This window comes from Psammomys obesus, unplaced genomic scaffold (genome assembly GCF_907164565.1).
Source record: "Psammomys obesus unplaced genomic scaffold, mPsaObe1.curated_primary_1811, whole genome shotgun sequence".
Lineage (NCBI taxonomy): Eukaryota > Metazoa > Chordata > Mammalia > Rodentia > Muridae > Psammomys > Psammomys obesus.
The window spans coordinates 11,897,764-11,914,007 of NW_026596046.1; the positions used below are offsets into that span (position 1 = coordinate 11,897,764).

The window sequence follows — 16,244 nt, forward strand, 5'->3', positions numbered from 1 at the left end:
AAACAAGAGTTGGGATGGAAAACAGAGTAGGGAACTGGATTGAATTACTTTATAAATGTCAATGAGAAAGTTGTAAAAGAAAACATGACTAGAACATGAAAGAAGTCTGGGATACCATTAAAAGATCTAGCCTCTGAATTATGGCATGAAAGAGAATACCATAGTGAAAGAATAGAGAAAACTTTTAATAAAATCAAAGAAGACAATTCTTCAAACCTAGAAAAAAAAAAAAAAAAGATGTCCACCCAGGTACAAGAGACCTAGAAAATAACAAATAAACAAACAAGACCAGAAAAAAACAAAAACAAAAAGCTCCATGACATATTATAGTTTAAATATTAAAAATATAGAATAACAGATATTTAAAATTGGAATAAAGAAAATCCAAGTTGTCTGTAAAGGCAGGCCTATGGGAAAACACCTGATTGCAATAGAGTAACACTAGACAGAAATCTTTATAGCAGAAGGGCCTGGAAAGCTGTACTTCAAGTCCTGAAATAACACAACTGTCAGCCAGACTATTATACCCAGCAAAACAATCTCTTAAAATTGAAGGAGAGGGGCTAGAAAGATAGCTCGGTGGTTAAGAGCACTTGCTGCTCTTCCAGAGGACCCAAGTTCAGTTCTTAGTACCCTCATCAGTCAAGAGGCTCCCAACCATCTATAACCCCACTTCCAGGGGAATTTGATGCCTCTGGACTCCTTAGGTATATGCACTCATATGTATACACTCACATGCAGATACACACAACAGCTACACATAAATAAAAGGAAAAATAATCTTTAAAAAATAATAAGATTAAAAATTCATGATAAAAACTGACTAAAGCAGTGGTTCTCAACCTTCCTAATGCTGTGACCCTTTAATACAGCTCCTCATATTATGGTGATCCCCAACCACAAATGATCTTCATACTATTTATGAATCATAACTATTTTGTACTATTATGAATCGTAATATAAATATCTATATTTTCCAATGGCCTGAGGTGACCTGTGAAAGTGTTATTCTACCCCTAAAAGGGCATGACACATAGGTTGAAAAGCCCTGGACTAAAAGAATTTGTGACCACTATGCTAGTTCTACAGAGGATGTTAGAAAGAATGTATCAAGCTGGGTGCAGTGGTGCTTGTCTGTAATTCCAGCACTGTAGGAGGCAGAGGCAGGTAGATTTCTGTGCATTTGAGGCCAGCCTGGTCTATACAGTGAGTCCAGGACAGCCAAGGCTACACAAAAAACAAACAACAAAAATACAGAATATATCAATCTTAAGAGAGGAATGAATAAACCCAAGAAGTCACAAGGAACAAATAAAAAATGCCAGAACAGGTTGTGTGTGTGTGTGTGCGCGCACACACACACATACACACGTGAGCATGTGCAAAGTATATTATTGTCAATGGTATTTTACAGAGCACCTAATAAATTACTAGGCATGGAAAGTACCAAGAGAATATGATACATAATGACAAGCTAATCAACTTAAACTGACCCAAATGAAATAATTAGCAATTAAGTGTACTGAAGCAATTGATAAATATAACCTAGTCAGTACACCAACACTTCAAAGCAGGAAAATATTGAGAACAATTTGAGTTTCCAAAGGAGAGCAATGAAAGATGACAACAGTATTTGAAAAAATACTGAAAATCTTCCTAATTTATGGGTATGATAACCCTACATATCCAAAGAAATTAAATAATTCATGAGTACAAAAAACACAAAGAAAACTGTGCCAGAGCTTCAATGTAAAAAAAAAAAAAAGTAAGGAGGCAGGGAGTGCAGGCAGGCAGGTATTATAGCATATGATATATAACACAAACAGGGAATGAAACAGTCACAGTCTTTAAGAAGGAAAAAGAAGAACAAAAAAATTTTTTCAGCAAGCATGTAAGCAGACAACAGTTTCTGTAAGTGCTGAAACTGGCAATCTAAAACTTTATGCCCAGCAAAAATACCCTTCAAAGTAAACACCTTCTCACAGTGCAGCTTCAGTAAAACAGAAGGAAGAGCAAAGACAGACCAGGCAGAAATGCAGACCTGCACAAAGGAGCCAGACGAGATGATGGGAAACCGGCTGGCAGTGAGCGTGGAGGCTCATTCATGAGGTGGCTAATGCAGGCTACTGTTACTCATCTAAATGCAGATCTTCCAAAACAACAGCAGGACATGGAAAGGATGTACACTTTTTGCCCCACTTTAAATTCACGGTGCAGTCTAAACACAAAGCATAACATCAGCCCAAGGGAGACCATAGCTGCTATGCAGTTCAATCAATAGCCAGATGCTGAATTAAAGTCTGGTAAAACCACAGTATTCTTTCCACACTTGCCAACTCATAATCTGAAACAGGCTTATCACCTCACTAATGGCACTGTGTGGCTGTAGAGAAGGGACAACTTCCAAGGGCCCTAACTTAAATTACTGGATCCAGGTAGGCAAGGACCACAGACTGCTACCCACCTCAGAAGGCCTGCCACCTAAAATAAGGCGGAGGGCCTATCCCTGTTGACTCTATTCCATGTGTATGTTCACATGTGTAGGTGTGTGTGGATATATGTTCAGGTGTGTGAGGCACATGAATGTGGAGGCCAGAAGCCAGGCTCAGTTACCAAACCTCAGGCACTATTCACCTTTTAAAGAAATATCATTACATTAATTTATTCATCTATTAATTTTGTGTGTATGTGTGTGCACATATATGCCATCATATGTGTGCAGACTAAACTCAGGTCATCAGGCTTGGCTGCAAGCACCTTTACCAGTTAAATGTCTCACTGCCCCAACCTTGTTTCCTGAAACAAGATCTATCGCTGAGACCTGTAGTTTACAGATTAGGCTAAGCTGGCTAGCTAATGAGTCGCAGATAACGTCCCAACTCTGCTTCTCTGAAATTTGCAGGGAAATGGATAATCTGGAAGGCATGATACTACATAAGGTGACACAAACTCAGAAAAACAAGAATCGAATGTTCTCCCTCACACATAGATACTAGCCTATATTGTATACATGTAAACTGGGTTAAGCATAGGAAAAATACCTACAAATCTAGGAAGGAAACCAAGAGAGGACATATTATGTGATGAAAAAGTATGGGGACATGGGGCTGAAAGGAAACACGGGACATGAAAGGGGAAAAGCATTGGAAGGGAGTTACAAGGAGAGAACATGGATAGTAAGAAGGTGGGAGAGACAGGGGGATGCAAAACCACAAAACAACTTTGTTCAAAAATGTCATGGTGGTATCTAATACACGTTATATGCTGATTTAAAAATAAAAACACAGAAAGGTTTCTGGGAGAGCAGCGTCAGTTTCTCCAGTGATGCAGCTACTCCTAGGCCAACCACGCCATTAGTACACCCCACTCCACTCGCCCAGCAAACACAAGAAAGCTCACTAGGTCACAACAGAAACGACAACAAAGTAGAAAGGAGGCCTGCTGCAAGAAGAATTGCAGCAGGGTAGGGAGGTATGGGGGGTGAAATGACCAAAATTATATACGATGTGCATGGATGAAGTTCTTCAAGAACAAATACTTTTTGAAAGGGAGTGAGGCTGGAGAGATGCCTCAGGGTTAGGAGCACTTGCATCTCTTGCAGACAACATGGATTCAGCTCCCAATAGCAACACAGTGGCTCACAATCTTCTCAATACCAACACGGTGGCTCACAGTCCTCTATACTCAACGTCCAGAAATCTAACATATTCTTTTGACCCCCTGAGGTGCCAAGCACACGCACGACATACATATGCACACGCAGTCAAAACACCCAAATGTATAAAGCAGGAAATACATCTAAAAAAGCAGCCTTCCTTCCAGTATCCTGAGCATGTTGTCCTGAGAGCTGGCACATCACGATAGGTGCTCAATACCCACTAGACAGTCAGACATGAATAATCATCACCACCTTCCCTCCCACACACAGGTCAGTGCATGCTGTCTCACAATTTTCTACACACCTGTCATAATAGTCTCTGTGTCCCCGGTGGTCTCGGTCGCTGCTGTACTGCTCATACGGTCTCTTTCTGGACATGTTATTAGGTCGGTAGCTTCCAGAACGGTGGGCATCCATATGCCTCCGGTCACCGTAATGGTGATCCTTGTACCAGTGCTGCTCATACTGATGGTGCCGGTCACTGCCCCAGGGGGCATTATTACCACCACCATAGTTGAACTTTCTTTCCCGCTGCCAGTCTCCTCGATCTGCAAGAGAATTGTTTCATAACTACAGCACAAGGCAGAATCTACTTAAGGCTCACATGTTAGAAGAAGATAATAATTTCTTCCTTCTTAGCTTTATCACTTCATAGCTATAAAGCTTTATACCTTTATTGTTAACGGGAGTTATGAGTCCTAACAGTTTCTCTGCTGACACCAACTTCTAAGACAAAAGAAAATGTACCACCTCTGTCCCTTCTAAGATCTTCTAAACCACTGCATACATGTTTCATTCTTGCTTGCCCCAATCTGCAGCAGGTTTACTCAAGAAATGAAATGAGATCTACTTAAGAACCCAAAAAAGAAATCAGGAAAGCAATACTACTGTTTCATAGCAATTCCCTTACTTACACAGCTCAAGTTGATCAACCTGATGAATCGTGTTGAGCTTCTGAAAAAACTCTAACTAGGGACTTTTCTTTAAACTCTAGAGTACTTTGATGGGCCGAGCCCAGAACAGGAAAGCTAGGGCGCCACACTGAGAAGGGCACCTCCTTGTCTGGAGCCTAGGAAGTTTTCTCTTGGGAACAGTAACACCAGCTAAAGCTTCAACAAGTTTTAAAGCATCATGCCACCTACTTGGGCAAAAATAACCAAAGAATGTAAGAGTGAAACTCAAAAGGTAATAAACATATAATGGGAAATAACACAAAGAAGTGGTTTTGACATTGAGGAAGTTAATGAACAATGAGTTTTAAATAAATGTGACTGGGAATGCAGACATGGCTTGATGGTTAAGAGCACTTGCTGCTCTTGGAGAGGACCTAGTTAAATTCCCAAAATCACGTGGAATCTCACAACCAACTGTAACTCCAATTCCAGGGGCTTTCATGACCTCTTCTATCCTCAGTGGGCATCTGGCATGCACATGGTACACAGACATACATTTGAACAAAACACTCATACACAAAAAATAAATAAATCCCCAAGCTGTGTCTCCATTCCCAGTTAAGATATATAAAATTATATATATATATATATATATATATATATATATAAAAAACCCAGTTGCAGTTTTATTATATAGCTCTGGCTGGCCTAGACCAAGCTGGCACTCAACTCACATAGGTCTGCCTGCCTCTGCTACCCAATGCTGGGATTAAAGGTGTGTGCCACCACACTTGACCTAGTTAGTGTTCTTTAGAGAGGAAAGAAAACGAAAATAGATTTTCTTAAAAAAAAAAAATCTTGACATTTTTACAAGAAGTCTAAACTGACCTCAAACTGAGGATACACCTGTCTCAGCTTCTGATTATAGGCATATATCACACCCAGCACACATGTGCGCACACACACACACTCACACTCTTTGAACTGAACCTGGGTCCCAGCTATATTTTTAGTGTATAAAAGTTTACAGGACGGAGCTGGAGAGATGGCTCAGAGGTTAAGAGCACTGGCTGCTCTTCCAGAGGTCATGAGTTCAATTCCCAGCAACCACATGGTGGCTCACAACCATCTATAATGAAATCTGATGCCCTCTTCTGACAGGCAGGTGTACATGCAAACACACATTGTATACATAATAAATAAATAAATCTTTTAAAAAAAGAACTATTTTAAAAAAAAGTTTACAGGAGCTGTGGGGCTTTTTTTGCGATAGTATCCTGTGGGGCTGGAAAGATGGCTCAGTGTTAAGATAATACCCTGCTATGGAGCCTCAAACACACAATACACTATGTATCCGTGTAAACAAGTGGAATTCTAGAACTAAAGTTTAGAAAGAAACGTAATTCATCTTTATTACTCTAGGAAAACTGAATCTTTGTAAAATAAATCTTACATTATGCTTCAAGTCTCATTGTTTACAGAAGTCTCTTCTGTCTCTAAAAACAATTTTTACTTATTTTAAATAGTGAAGCAATAAACAATGAATAATTATTAAACTCCTACACTCTCCCCTCAATTCCTACTAGTCTAAGATAGTACTTAATAGTGATTATACTCTTCCTTTCACATCTTTTTCTGTTTCTACAAGTCCGTAAGTATCTATAAGGGAGACATACTTGCTTCCTCAGAAATCAAACAGACAGTTACCATAAAACCAGCAATCCCACCCTATGCACCTAGCTGAAACAATTACAAACAGGCATTTCAGCAAATATTTGGATATAAATGTTTACATTAGTACTATTCAACAGCAATAAAGGAGAAACTAAATGTTCATCAATGAATGAATAAAACATGGTATATTCCCTGAGTGGAATATTACCCTTCCATAAAAAGGAATTAAGTACTGATTCACACCAGAATTAGGATGTCAGTCACAAGAGGTAAAATACTGAATATTCCATTTACATGGATGGTTCACCTTTAAATACTTACCTGTATACTATATGAATTTCATCTCAGTAAAGTAAAAAACAAAAGCATGGATTTGATTATTGTTTGATTCTTATTATTCCTCCTACTTTTTTTTTCTCAAATTTTTACATCTCGGAGTATCTCTGCCAGGATGGGTGTCTGCGCACCACATGCATGCAGTGCCTATAGAGGCCAGAAGAGGGAGTCAGATCCTCAAGAATTTGTATTATGGGTGGTTGTGAATCACCATGCTGGTGCTGGGGTGCTTTTTGAGATAATACCTTGCTATGTATAGCTTCAAACATGTACTCTTCCTGCCTCAGTCTCCCAAGTGCTGATATTACCAGCAAGTACATAATGATTAGTTTAGCCAATTCTTTGTAATAATTGATAACACTGGGTACAACTATCTTAATATTCATTTAACCATTCTCCTAGTTAGTGGGCATTCAAGTTCTTCCTAGCTTTTTGCCAATATAGTATTTAAATAGCATCCTCATATGGCTATGTGTCATCATTCTACAAAACAGATGTCCAAAAAGACAGAACCACGGTCAAAGGAGCTATATATTTATTCATTTCAAGTTATTTTCTATAACATACTAGAGCAAATCCTATCCTTAATAACTAATGTGTATTTCTTTTAATTATTGCTGATCAGAATGAATGAAAAAATTTGTTAACTTTCTACCTTACAACTTCCTGAATGATAAGGGTAGTACTTTTTCTTTTCTTTATGAATTTCCTAACTCTTAATTATTTTTTTTTAAACAACATATAGCTGTATTTGGGTTTTGAATTTTTGTTTTAAGGAACTCTTACTCGGTGTAGGGATTTGAACTCAGGACTCTCCTAGGTCAGCCCTTCTAGTTCTGTGGTTACAGACACAACCCGTTCACACAGTTTCTCATGTTGTAGTGACTCCTGACCACCACACTCCCCTTAAGTTTTATGTCTATGTTTTCTTTCACTCTTGGCTTTTTTTTTTTTTTTTTTTTTTTTCTTTTCCAGACAGGGTCCCTATTATGTATCTCTGGCTGTCCTGAAACTCACTCTGTCTATCAGGCTGGCTCACAGAGATCCACCTGCTTCTGCCTCCAAAGTGCTGTGATTAAAGGGGGATGGTGCCTGGCTATCTCTATGTTTTTCTAAACAAATTAACAAAATTTAATTCAATCTACTTTGCTTTTTTCTTTTTAAAGCTTTGCCTCAAAAATTAAATTTCAAGTTTTTAAAATTAAGTAAAGATGATATATTTACTTTATCTTTGGTTTTGTTTTTTTGAGACAGGGTTTCTCTGTGTAGCCTTGACTGTCCTGGACTCGGGTTGTAGGCTGGACTAGCTCGAACTCACAAAAATACACCTTCCTCTAGGACTAAAGGCATGTGCCACCGTGACCAGCTTGTTTTAAAATACACATTAACTATATAATGGCTGAGGGAACACACCTTTTGTGTGTTTGTAGAAAAAACACTTAAAACCTCCCAATGGTTCTCAAGGATATATTGTTAACTACAGTCACCATTTTGTACAGTTTCTCTCATGAACATCTTTCTCTTAACCATAGTATTCTTTAGCCAGCTTCCTCCACCTCTTACTCCCAGGCCCTGGATAATCATTGTTCTCTTCTCTGATCCTCTAAGTTCAACTCTGTTAGATTCTGCACACAGAAGAAATCATGTAGCATTGTCTTTCTGCACTGGCTATCACTCTTAAACACAATGGGCTCATCACATTGTCACTTCTAATGGATGACTGGTATTCCTGTGTGTACACAGCCACATTTTCTTTCTCCACTCACTACTGACTGACACTTAGGTTGATTCCATGTGCTGGCTCTTGTGAGTAAGTACTCAACAATAATAAACCTGAGATGTGTGGCTCAACAGTGGTTTGCTGGCTCCCATGAGAGTTCTATATTTAATGCTTTTAGGAACTTCTACTCACATTTTCTATAATGGTCATGCTAATCTATAAACATTGGCAAAGGACACTTTTTTCTCCACATCTTTGCTAACAATGTGCTGCTGTGGTCTATAATGCTGAGTGCTTTTCTATATATCAGATGGAGGTTTGTACACCTTTACTAAAACTTGAGACTAACAGGTCTCTGAAATAAGGAGTGTATTAAGGTACAGTTGCTAATCTAAAGGTCAAAGGCCAGGCCACAAGTTTGAAGTCCCTGAGCCACCTGCAGCAGGACGCTATAGCAGCTGGCAAAATGTCCACTGGACCTAACGCTAGGTTCTATTATAATGAAATCTGTGGAATTGAGAGCACTGGGTTGCTACAGACGTCAGCATCTTAGATACACTAGTCCATAAAGAAAGTTTCTACTACATCCTGGTCGGTTGGTTCAAAAGCAAAGTGCAGCATAGCCCTATTAGGTAATCATCAGCCCTCTCTGCTAGTTTAGCTTGAAGGTGTGGGTTAAAATCATTTTCCTTTACCTCTGCTCCTCCCTGTCTGGCCTATAACTTAATTTAGGGCAGTGGTTTGCAACCTTCTTAATGCTGCAACCCTTTAACACAGTTCCTCATGTTGTAGTGACTCCTGATCATAAAATTATTTTGTTGCTACTTCATAACTGTATTTTTGCTACTGTTTTGAATAATAATGTAAATATCTGATATACAGGATCTCTTATATGTGACCCTATGAAAGGGTTGTTCAACTCAAAAGGGGTCTCAACCCCAGGTTGGAAACCTCTGGTTTGGGGCATTTCAGAATTCTCATGACCGTCTTTTGAGAATTATCTATTCAGATCCTTGGCTCATTTCTTAACCAGTCCCTTCTATTTTTCATGCTAACCCTTCATCAGACATACAGTTTCCAAACAGTCTCTTATCAATACAGGCTGCTTCTGCACTGCTAACCATTCACTGCTCATTTTTCTATTTGGTTTTCTTTTTGTCACCAACTCAGTATTAGCAGTTTTGAATGCCCACTTCACACAGAATGTAAGTTGCTCCCCTAAGTCTGCCCAGTGTCCTTTGTTTATTTATGATACCTGTGGTCCCCTTAATTTAGAGCTAGCCCTTAATCTTCTAGACCTTTATTTCATGTTTTATTTCAACCAAGAACAGACAACAAGGTCTTGGGAGAAGTACAAAGGTCCTTGGAAGATAAGATGGCTGGGGTTTTTTAATACTTCTTTAAAAGCTACCTAGCAGCCTACCTGCATTACTAAAGTGTCTCTTGTTGGGGTGACTGTAGTTATCTCTTGGATGTCCATGAATCTGTGGGCCATGGGAGGCAGGCAAATGAGGCTTCTGAGGATGAAGGTTGTGTGAGGTATGGGACTGAGATATCAGAGAATCCCGACTTGAGCCTGAGGCCTCTGGTCGAAATGGTTTCTTACCACCAAGCGTATCATCTTTCTTCTTTTGTTCCTGGCAGAGTAAAAGGAAATCAAAAAGCTTAGGACCCCAGACTTAAATCCTGAGAACAGAATAAAGATTGCCTCTTTAACAGTTCCATTTTGTTCCTCTCTATTTTTGAGCTACATTTAGTAACGTCTTACCAAAACTGCTTGTGAACTCCACTGAGCTCCCACAGTACCAACAGCCTAACAGGGACCAGCCGTCTATGGGCTTTGACATACTAGGTCACTGCACTAATAAACACTTGGGAGAACACGTGGAAGATAGCTAGGCATCACTGTACATAGCCCATTCCTGTTTAAGAAGCCAGGCAGCAGGCACTCTCAGTGGACTATCTTGGCCACACAAAACCATGACCGCTAAGCTTCCAAGACTAATCAGAGTAAAGAACTACTAGCTGTCTAGTGGGTAGAGTTATTGTACCAAAGTCCTCAAGCTAAATACCTGATCCTATAGCTACATCACTCCTGCATCCAAGTAAAAGTCTCAAAAAGAAAAAAAAAATTGAGACAGGGTTTCTCTGTGTAGCCTTGGCTGTCCTAGAGCTCATTCTGTAGACCAGCCTGGCCTCAAACTCAGAGATTTGCCGCCTGCTTCTGCCTCCTGAGTGCTGGGACTAACAGCATGGAGCACCACCGCCCAGCCAAAATAAAAGTATCTTTAGAAGTGTAAAGTGATTTAAAAATCTAACCATGAGGAGAATGAATTAAATGTTTTGGCCATATCTAAGCCTTTTGTGTATAAAGACTAGAAAAAATATATTATTTAGTTCTATCTTTTCTTCATTTAGCACATTATGAAAATATCTTCCCCTGTAAGATGTTTATTACTGCCAAATATAACGCTTGAGTGTTACTCTTCAATAAGACGTACATGACCATAATCTTCCCATTATTGTTGGATGCTAGTCATTCCCATTATAAGCATACTTTAACCTTTGATTACTTCCTTAAACTAAACTCTTATCTGTAAAAGTGTATGTTCTACTCTTTTGACAAATTTTAAAAAAACTATTGTGCTGGCTAGTTTTATGTCAATTTGATACAAAGAAAAGTCATTTGAGAGGAAAAAGCCTCAACTGAGAAAATACCTCTGTAAAGACAGGACCATAGGCAAGCCTATAGGACATTTTCTTAATTACTGACTGCTGGGGGAAGGCCCAGCCCATTGCAGGTGTGATTACCCCTGGGCTGGTGGTCCTGAGTTTTGTAAGAAAGCTGGCTGAGCAACCCCCCCCCCCCCGGGGAGGACTGATAAGCAGCCCCTCTTCATGGCTTATGCATCAGTTCCTGCCTCCAGGTTCCTGCCGTTTGAGTTCCTATCCTGAATTCCTTTGATGATGAAATAAGTATAAACCAAATAAACCCTTTACTCCCCAAGTTTGCTTTGTTCATGGTGTTTCATCACAGCACAAGCATAACCCTAACTAAGACAACCATCCTATAGAGAGGCTAAGCTAGCATACTCTCCGTAGTTTGATTATCAATGTATCTGTCACTCAACTTCATGAATTTCTTCACCACTCTGTGCCCAACTCTAGATCCTCAACTTGTATCTAAGGGCCTTTCCCAACTAATCTTTCATGGATTTTTATAATGATTAGAGGACGGTGAAATGGCTCAATGGGTAAAAGCACTCAACACTAAGCCTGACAACCTGAGTTTGATCCGTGACACACACGGAGGAAAGAACAGACTACTGCAAGTTGTCCTTGGACATCATGGGATTAACGCTCATTCTTGCACTCCCATGCACTATTTATTGCTCTCTCTCTCATACACAAAATGAATAAATACATAAATGTAAAATGTTTATTGTTAGAGTTTCACTAACACACACTTATTATTCCTATTACCACTACACCATGAGCTTCAGTGTAAAATTAAATGATGAACTATTTTAAGGTTACAATTCTCCGGTCAATAATGCATTAAGTTCACACTACACGTGTTTCTAAGTGTGCACATTGGTCCTGGCATGACTATAGGTGCTGAGGACACAGTAGTAAATAAGACATAGTCTCTGTGTTCATGGACCTGACACATTAGTGAAAGGGGAACAGCGCTCACAATTGCACCCCAGTGGCTGATCTGGACATGGCCCATGTGGCAAGGCAGCAGACCTATAGGAGGGCTGGCCTACATGAGCGCTGACTGTACAGCAGAAACCAAATCACCTCTATGCCCTCCTCTCTACTCAGAAAAGGGAAACAAATGCTGGCACTACTTATGTCTCCTCCTTTAAGTGAGCAGTTTGGATTCTTCCATGTGAGAAGCTGGATGGATGCCAAGTACATGGCCCATATAAGAATAGGAAATGTACTTTCTGTATGAGCCTGGGACTTAGGAGACAAGCCACACTACAAGCTACGAAAATGAAAGTAAGAAGTTAGGCTCTAAAAAAATAGCATCTGGGTCATGAGATCACAGGGTACAGATCCTTGTCAGGATTTTAAAACACTATTTTCTCTAATATGTCAGCTGTTTTACCTAATAAACAACAGTTGTACTGTCTGGCTACTCATGGAGTACGTTAATACAATGAAAAACCACACGCTATGATAATATGTTTGGATCATAGATGATACACTCTGTGACCTGTGCTGGTTTCTGTCACCCTGATTGGGCTGTACTAAATCCATGTAAAACACAAAGTGCCAGTGGCCTATCTAGCACCAACAATCCTATGGATTTATCACTACCTCCCCAAGGAAAAACAAAAATAAGGGAATTTCATATGTAACTAACTTTTATATATTTGAATAAAATAGGACTAAATATGTATTTTACCTCCTCTTCTTGAGATCTTTTCTTATGAGCCATCTTATATAACTTATGTAGTTTTCGTGCATCAAATTCTGTAAACTTGGAAACAAAAATCCATAGGTTCCTAAAAGAAAAATAGTACTGGTAAATTAAACAATGTAAAAAGTGTTTTTATTATTGTTGTTTTGTATTGTTTTGTTTCTTTCAAGACAGGGTTTCTCTATGTAGTCCTGGATGTCCTGGAACTCACAGAGATCCACCTGCCTCTGCCCCCAAGTACTAGAATTAAAGGCGTGTGCCACCACGCCCAGCTAAAATGTGATTTATTTTATGGATGGTAATCAATGTTGCTGTGAGGTACTCTTCAAGTCCTCGCACTACGCCAGGTATAGAAGAGCATGCTGTAACCCCAGCACCTGTTACCACTAAGGCCTGTCATCTGTTCTTCAAATGTTCAGTAACTGCTTATCACCCTGCCATGGCATTGCTGTATAGCACACGAATGGCATAAAGATAGGTACTTAGACAGGGAGACCCTGGAAGTAAAAGTGAGTCAGAGAGAGTCCCTTCTCAACCAAGCTTTCCAGTGAGCACTCTCACTATGGCTGTGCAGTGCAAGGCCACTGAACAGTAACCACACTGTGTCAGGAAGAAACCCACTTAGCTTACTAAGGCCTCGTAAAAAGAGCAACAGTCTTCTTAGCAAATTGCAATTGGCCCTACACGCTCCCAGTAGCCTGGATGTCCACTCTCCAGCCTCTGTTTAAAGCTTTGACTATGTTCATTTAACCATTTCCACTTAGCTCATTTACACTCACAGTTCAAGGTAACCAGCCTCCCTGGCCTCCCTTGTGCAGGTAATTTTTTTCTTTTTATTTATTTTCTTATGTGTATGGGTATTGGTCTGAATGTATCTTTGTGTGCAATGTGCATACCTGGTGCCTGTGGAGGCAAGAAGAGGGTCTGGAGTTATAGATGGTTATGAGCCAACATGTGGATGCAGAAAATTAACCTGAATCCTCTGGAAAAACACCAGGTGCTCTTACTGCTGAGCCATCTTGCCAGCCCTGTAGGCATTTACTTCACAGAACTTCTAAAACTGCTTCTATACCTACTTTTAGATAGATACTATCTATGAAAGTCATACCTTGTACTATTTTTGAACTTTTAAAAACCAAGGACTTCTTTAATGAAAAAGTGCTGGTGACAGGGTATTTAAACACCAACAAATCCAAGTGCACAGTAGGAAGCCTAAGATGACCTGTTGCTATCCTCTAGTCTGGTAAAAAGAAAGCTTTATATGCTATGTAAAGGGGAAAATGCAAACAGTGTTAAGGAGAAAGATGTTTCAAAAACTACATTTTATACTCAGCGATGTGTGGCATGCCTTATGCCCAAGGTTTCTGAAAACCTACCTTTCACTCAAAAACCAATCTACTAAAATAAACTAGAGAGATGCATTAACTATGAAGCACGTGGGCTCAAAGTAAATATAGTTTATGGAAATCAACTTACTAGTTTTTCAAAATTCCTTCTAGTACTGGAAACTAAAGCAAGGGCCTTATACATGGTAGGCACACATTCAACTGCAAAGCTATATACTCCATTTTTTATTTTCATTTTAATACAGAGTTTCGCTAGTTTGGCCAATCTGGCCCTAATGGCAATCTATAACCTATTCAGGTCTTGACCTTTGATCCTCCTGCCTCAACATCCTGGGTAGCTGTGCAGCGCATCTTGACTATTCTGACAGTTAATTTAGAAAGTTGTCATTTCCTAAAAATAACTAAAGGGAATACAGGTTGAGTGTTCCTGTTCTGAAAATCCTGAGACTGATGCCTCAAGAGGAAAACTATACTCTTACCCTCGTATGATGGGTCATAGGCAGAATGCAAATGCACTTTGCTATGTAGGCTATGTATATTAAGTATATATGAAATAAAGGTGAATTCTGTGTTAGATTGGTTCCCACTCCCAAGACATGTCATTACCTATGTTTTATGAGTATTTCAAAACCTATGTTTATGAGTATTTCAAAATCTAAACCTCTGGTTCTAAGCATCTCTGATAAGGGATACAAAACTTGTTTATAAATTAGTATATATATAAACCATAATGTTTTGCATTAATCTAAATTACTAATAGAGTTCTTTTATTAAAGGAGATAAAAATGGAGAACCCAAGCTCAGAGCTTTTAACTTTTGTTTCACTTCATTTGTTGGTACCTGTACTGGCAAGCTTTTATGTCATCTTGGAAAAAGAGAACCTGAGTTGAGCAAAGGTCATCACAGACTGGCCTGGGCAAGCCCATCATACTTTTTCATGATAGATAATTGACATAGGAGGGCCCAGTCCACTGTGGATGGTGCTACTCCTGGCATGTGGTCCTGGGTGTTATGAGAAAGCCAGCTGAGCAAGCCATGAGGGGCAAACCAGTAAGCAGCACTCCTCAGCGTCTCTGTTTCAGTTGAAGCAGATGAATTTTGTTGGCAAAGATTTATTGGGTGACTTTGCTGTCTACTTAAAAAAAAAAAAAAAAAAAAAAAAGAGCACAACCACACACTGTCAAATCAAACTGGGCAGATTCAAGGCCAGAGTGTGTTACCTCCTCCACAATTTGATGTGCTCCTGGTCTGAATAAGCTTTAAGGCACTCGGCTATGCGGTCTCCAATTTTAAGCAGGCAGTTCCTGGTGTGTTCCAGCTGTTCTTGCACATTGAGTCCCTTGTCGGGTTTGTCCAACTGTTTCAGTGCCTTTTTCACAGGCCTCATCCTCTCTTTACACTGGAAGAGGCCAACAACAGAGCAATGTGAGCCATTGCAAGAAAGCGTTTGATTACCATGTCCACACACTACGACCCAGGACAACACTTCCCACCCTCGTGCTACACGTCACTACAGGAGGAGTGGGTAATACCAGTGGAGTGGGACAAGTGCAGATGCGAGATACTCTGAGGTCTAAGTGCCATCACCATGTCTGGAATTACATGAAGACCTCTGATACCTGACTTAGCTTCTCTCAACGCTCTGCTTCCTCATCTGCAAGAGGGCCATGGCCACAAAGAAGATCAAATGTAGAACAGTATTATAGGCTTAACCTGAAAACCATGATCATAAAGTTTCTTAATAATGAAAGGACAAAAACACTATACTCTGTCGTAATTTCAGCTAGAAACTCATGGGCATTTTTCAGTGTTTAATTTCAATTCTTAAAATGGAACAAATAGAACACTAAAAATTGAAAAACAATTGATTGTGAGAATAAAAATGTATAAACCATTTCTACAGAAAAGATAAATTACTATGTAGCTCAAGTTACCCTGAAACTTGCTTTGTAGCCCAGACTGGCCTTGAGTTTATGATCTTCCTACCTCTGCTTTCACACTGGCGGGCTTACAAGCATGTGCCACCAAACTCAGCCACATATGTGGCTAGTATGAGCAAGACCCTTGGTACAAACCACAATAACACAAGGGAAAATGGTGCCACAGAAGCATCAGCTATTACTTCATTTATAAACATATAGTAAGGAAGAACAGGAAAATGATTTTATTCACTTTTTCCATTCAT

General features: G+C 39.6%; 1 protein-coding gene across 1 annotated transcript in view; it reads right to left on the reverse strand.

The window, feature by feature from the left end:
• Chd2 (chromodomain helicase DNA binding protein 2) overlaps positions 1-16,244 on the reverse strand; it is a 115,534-nt gene that overhangs the window by 4,613 nt on the left and 94,677 nt on the right. The window contains exons 35-38 of the mRNA XM_055623046.1: positions 15,280-15,458; positions 12,699-12,798; positions 9,705-9,918; positions 3,963-4,206 (exon numbers count right to left, since the gene is read on the reverse strand). Coding sequence (XP_055479021.1) covers positions 3,963-4,206; positions 9,705-9,918; positions 12,699-12,798; positions 15,280-15,458 — 737 coding nt within the window. The remainder of the gene's footprint in view (positions 1-3,962; positions 4,207-9,704; positions 9,919-12,698; positions 12,799-15,279; positions 15,459-16,244) is intronic.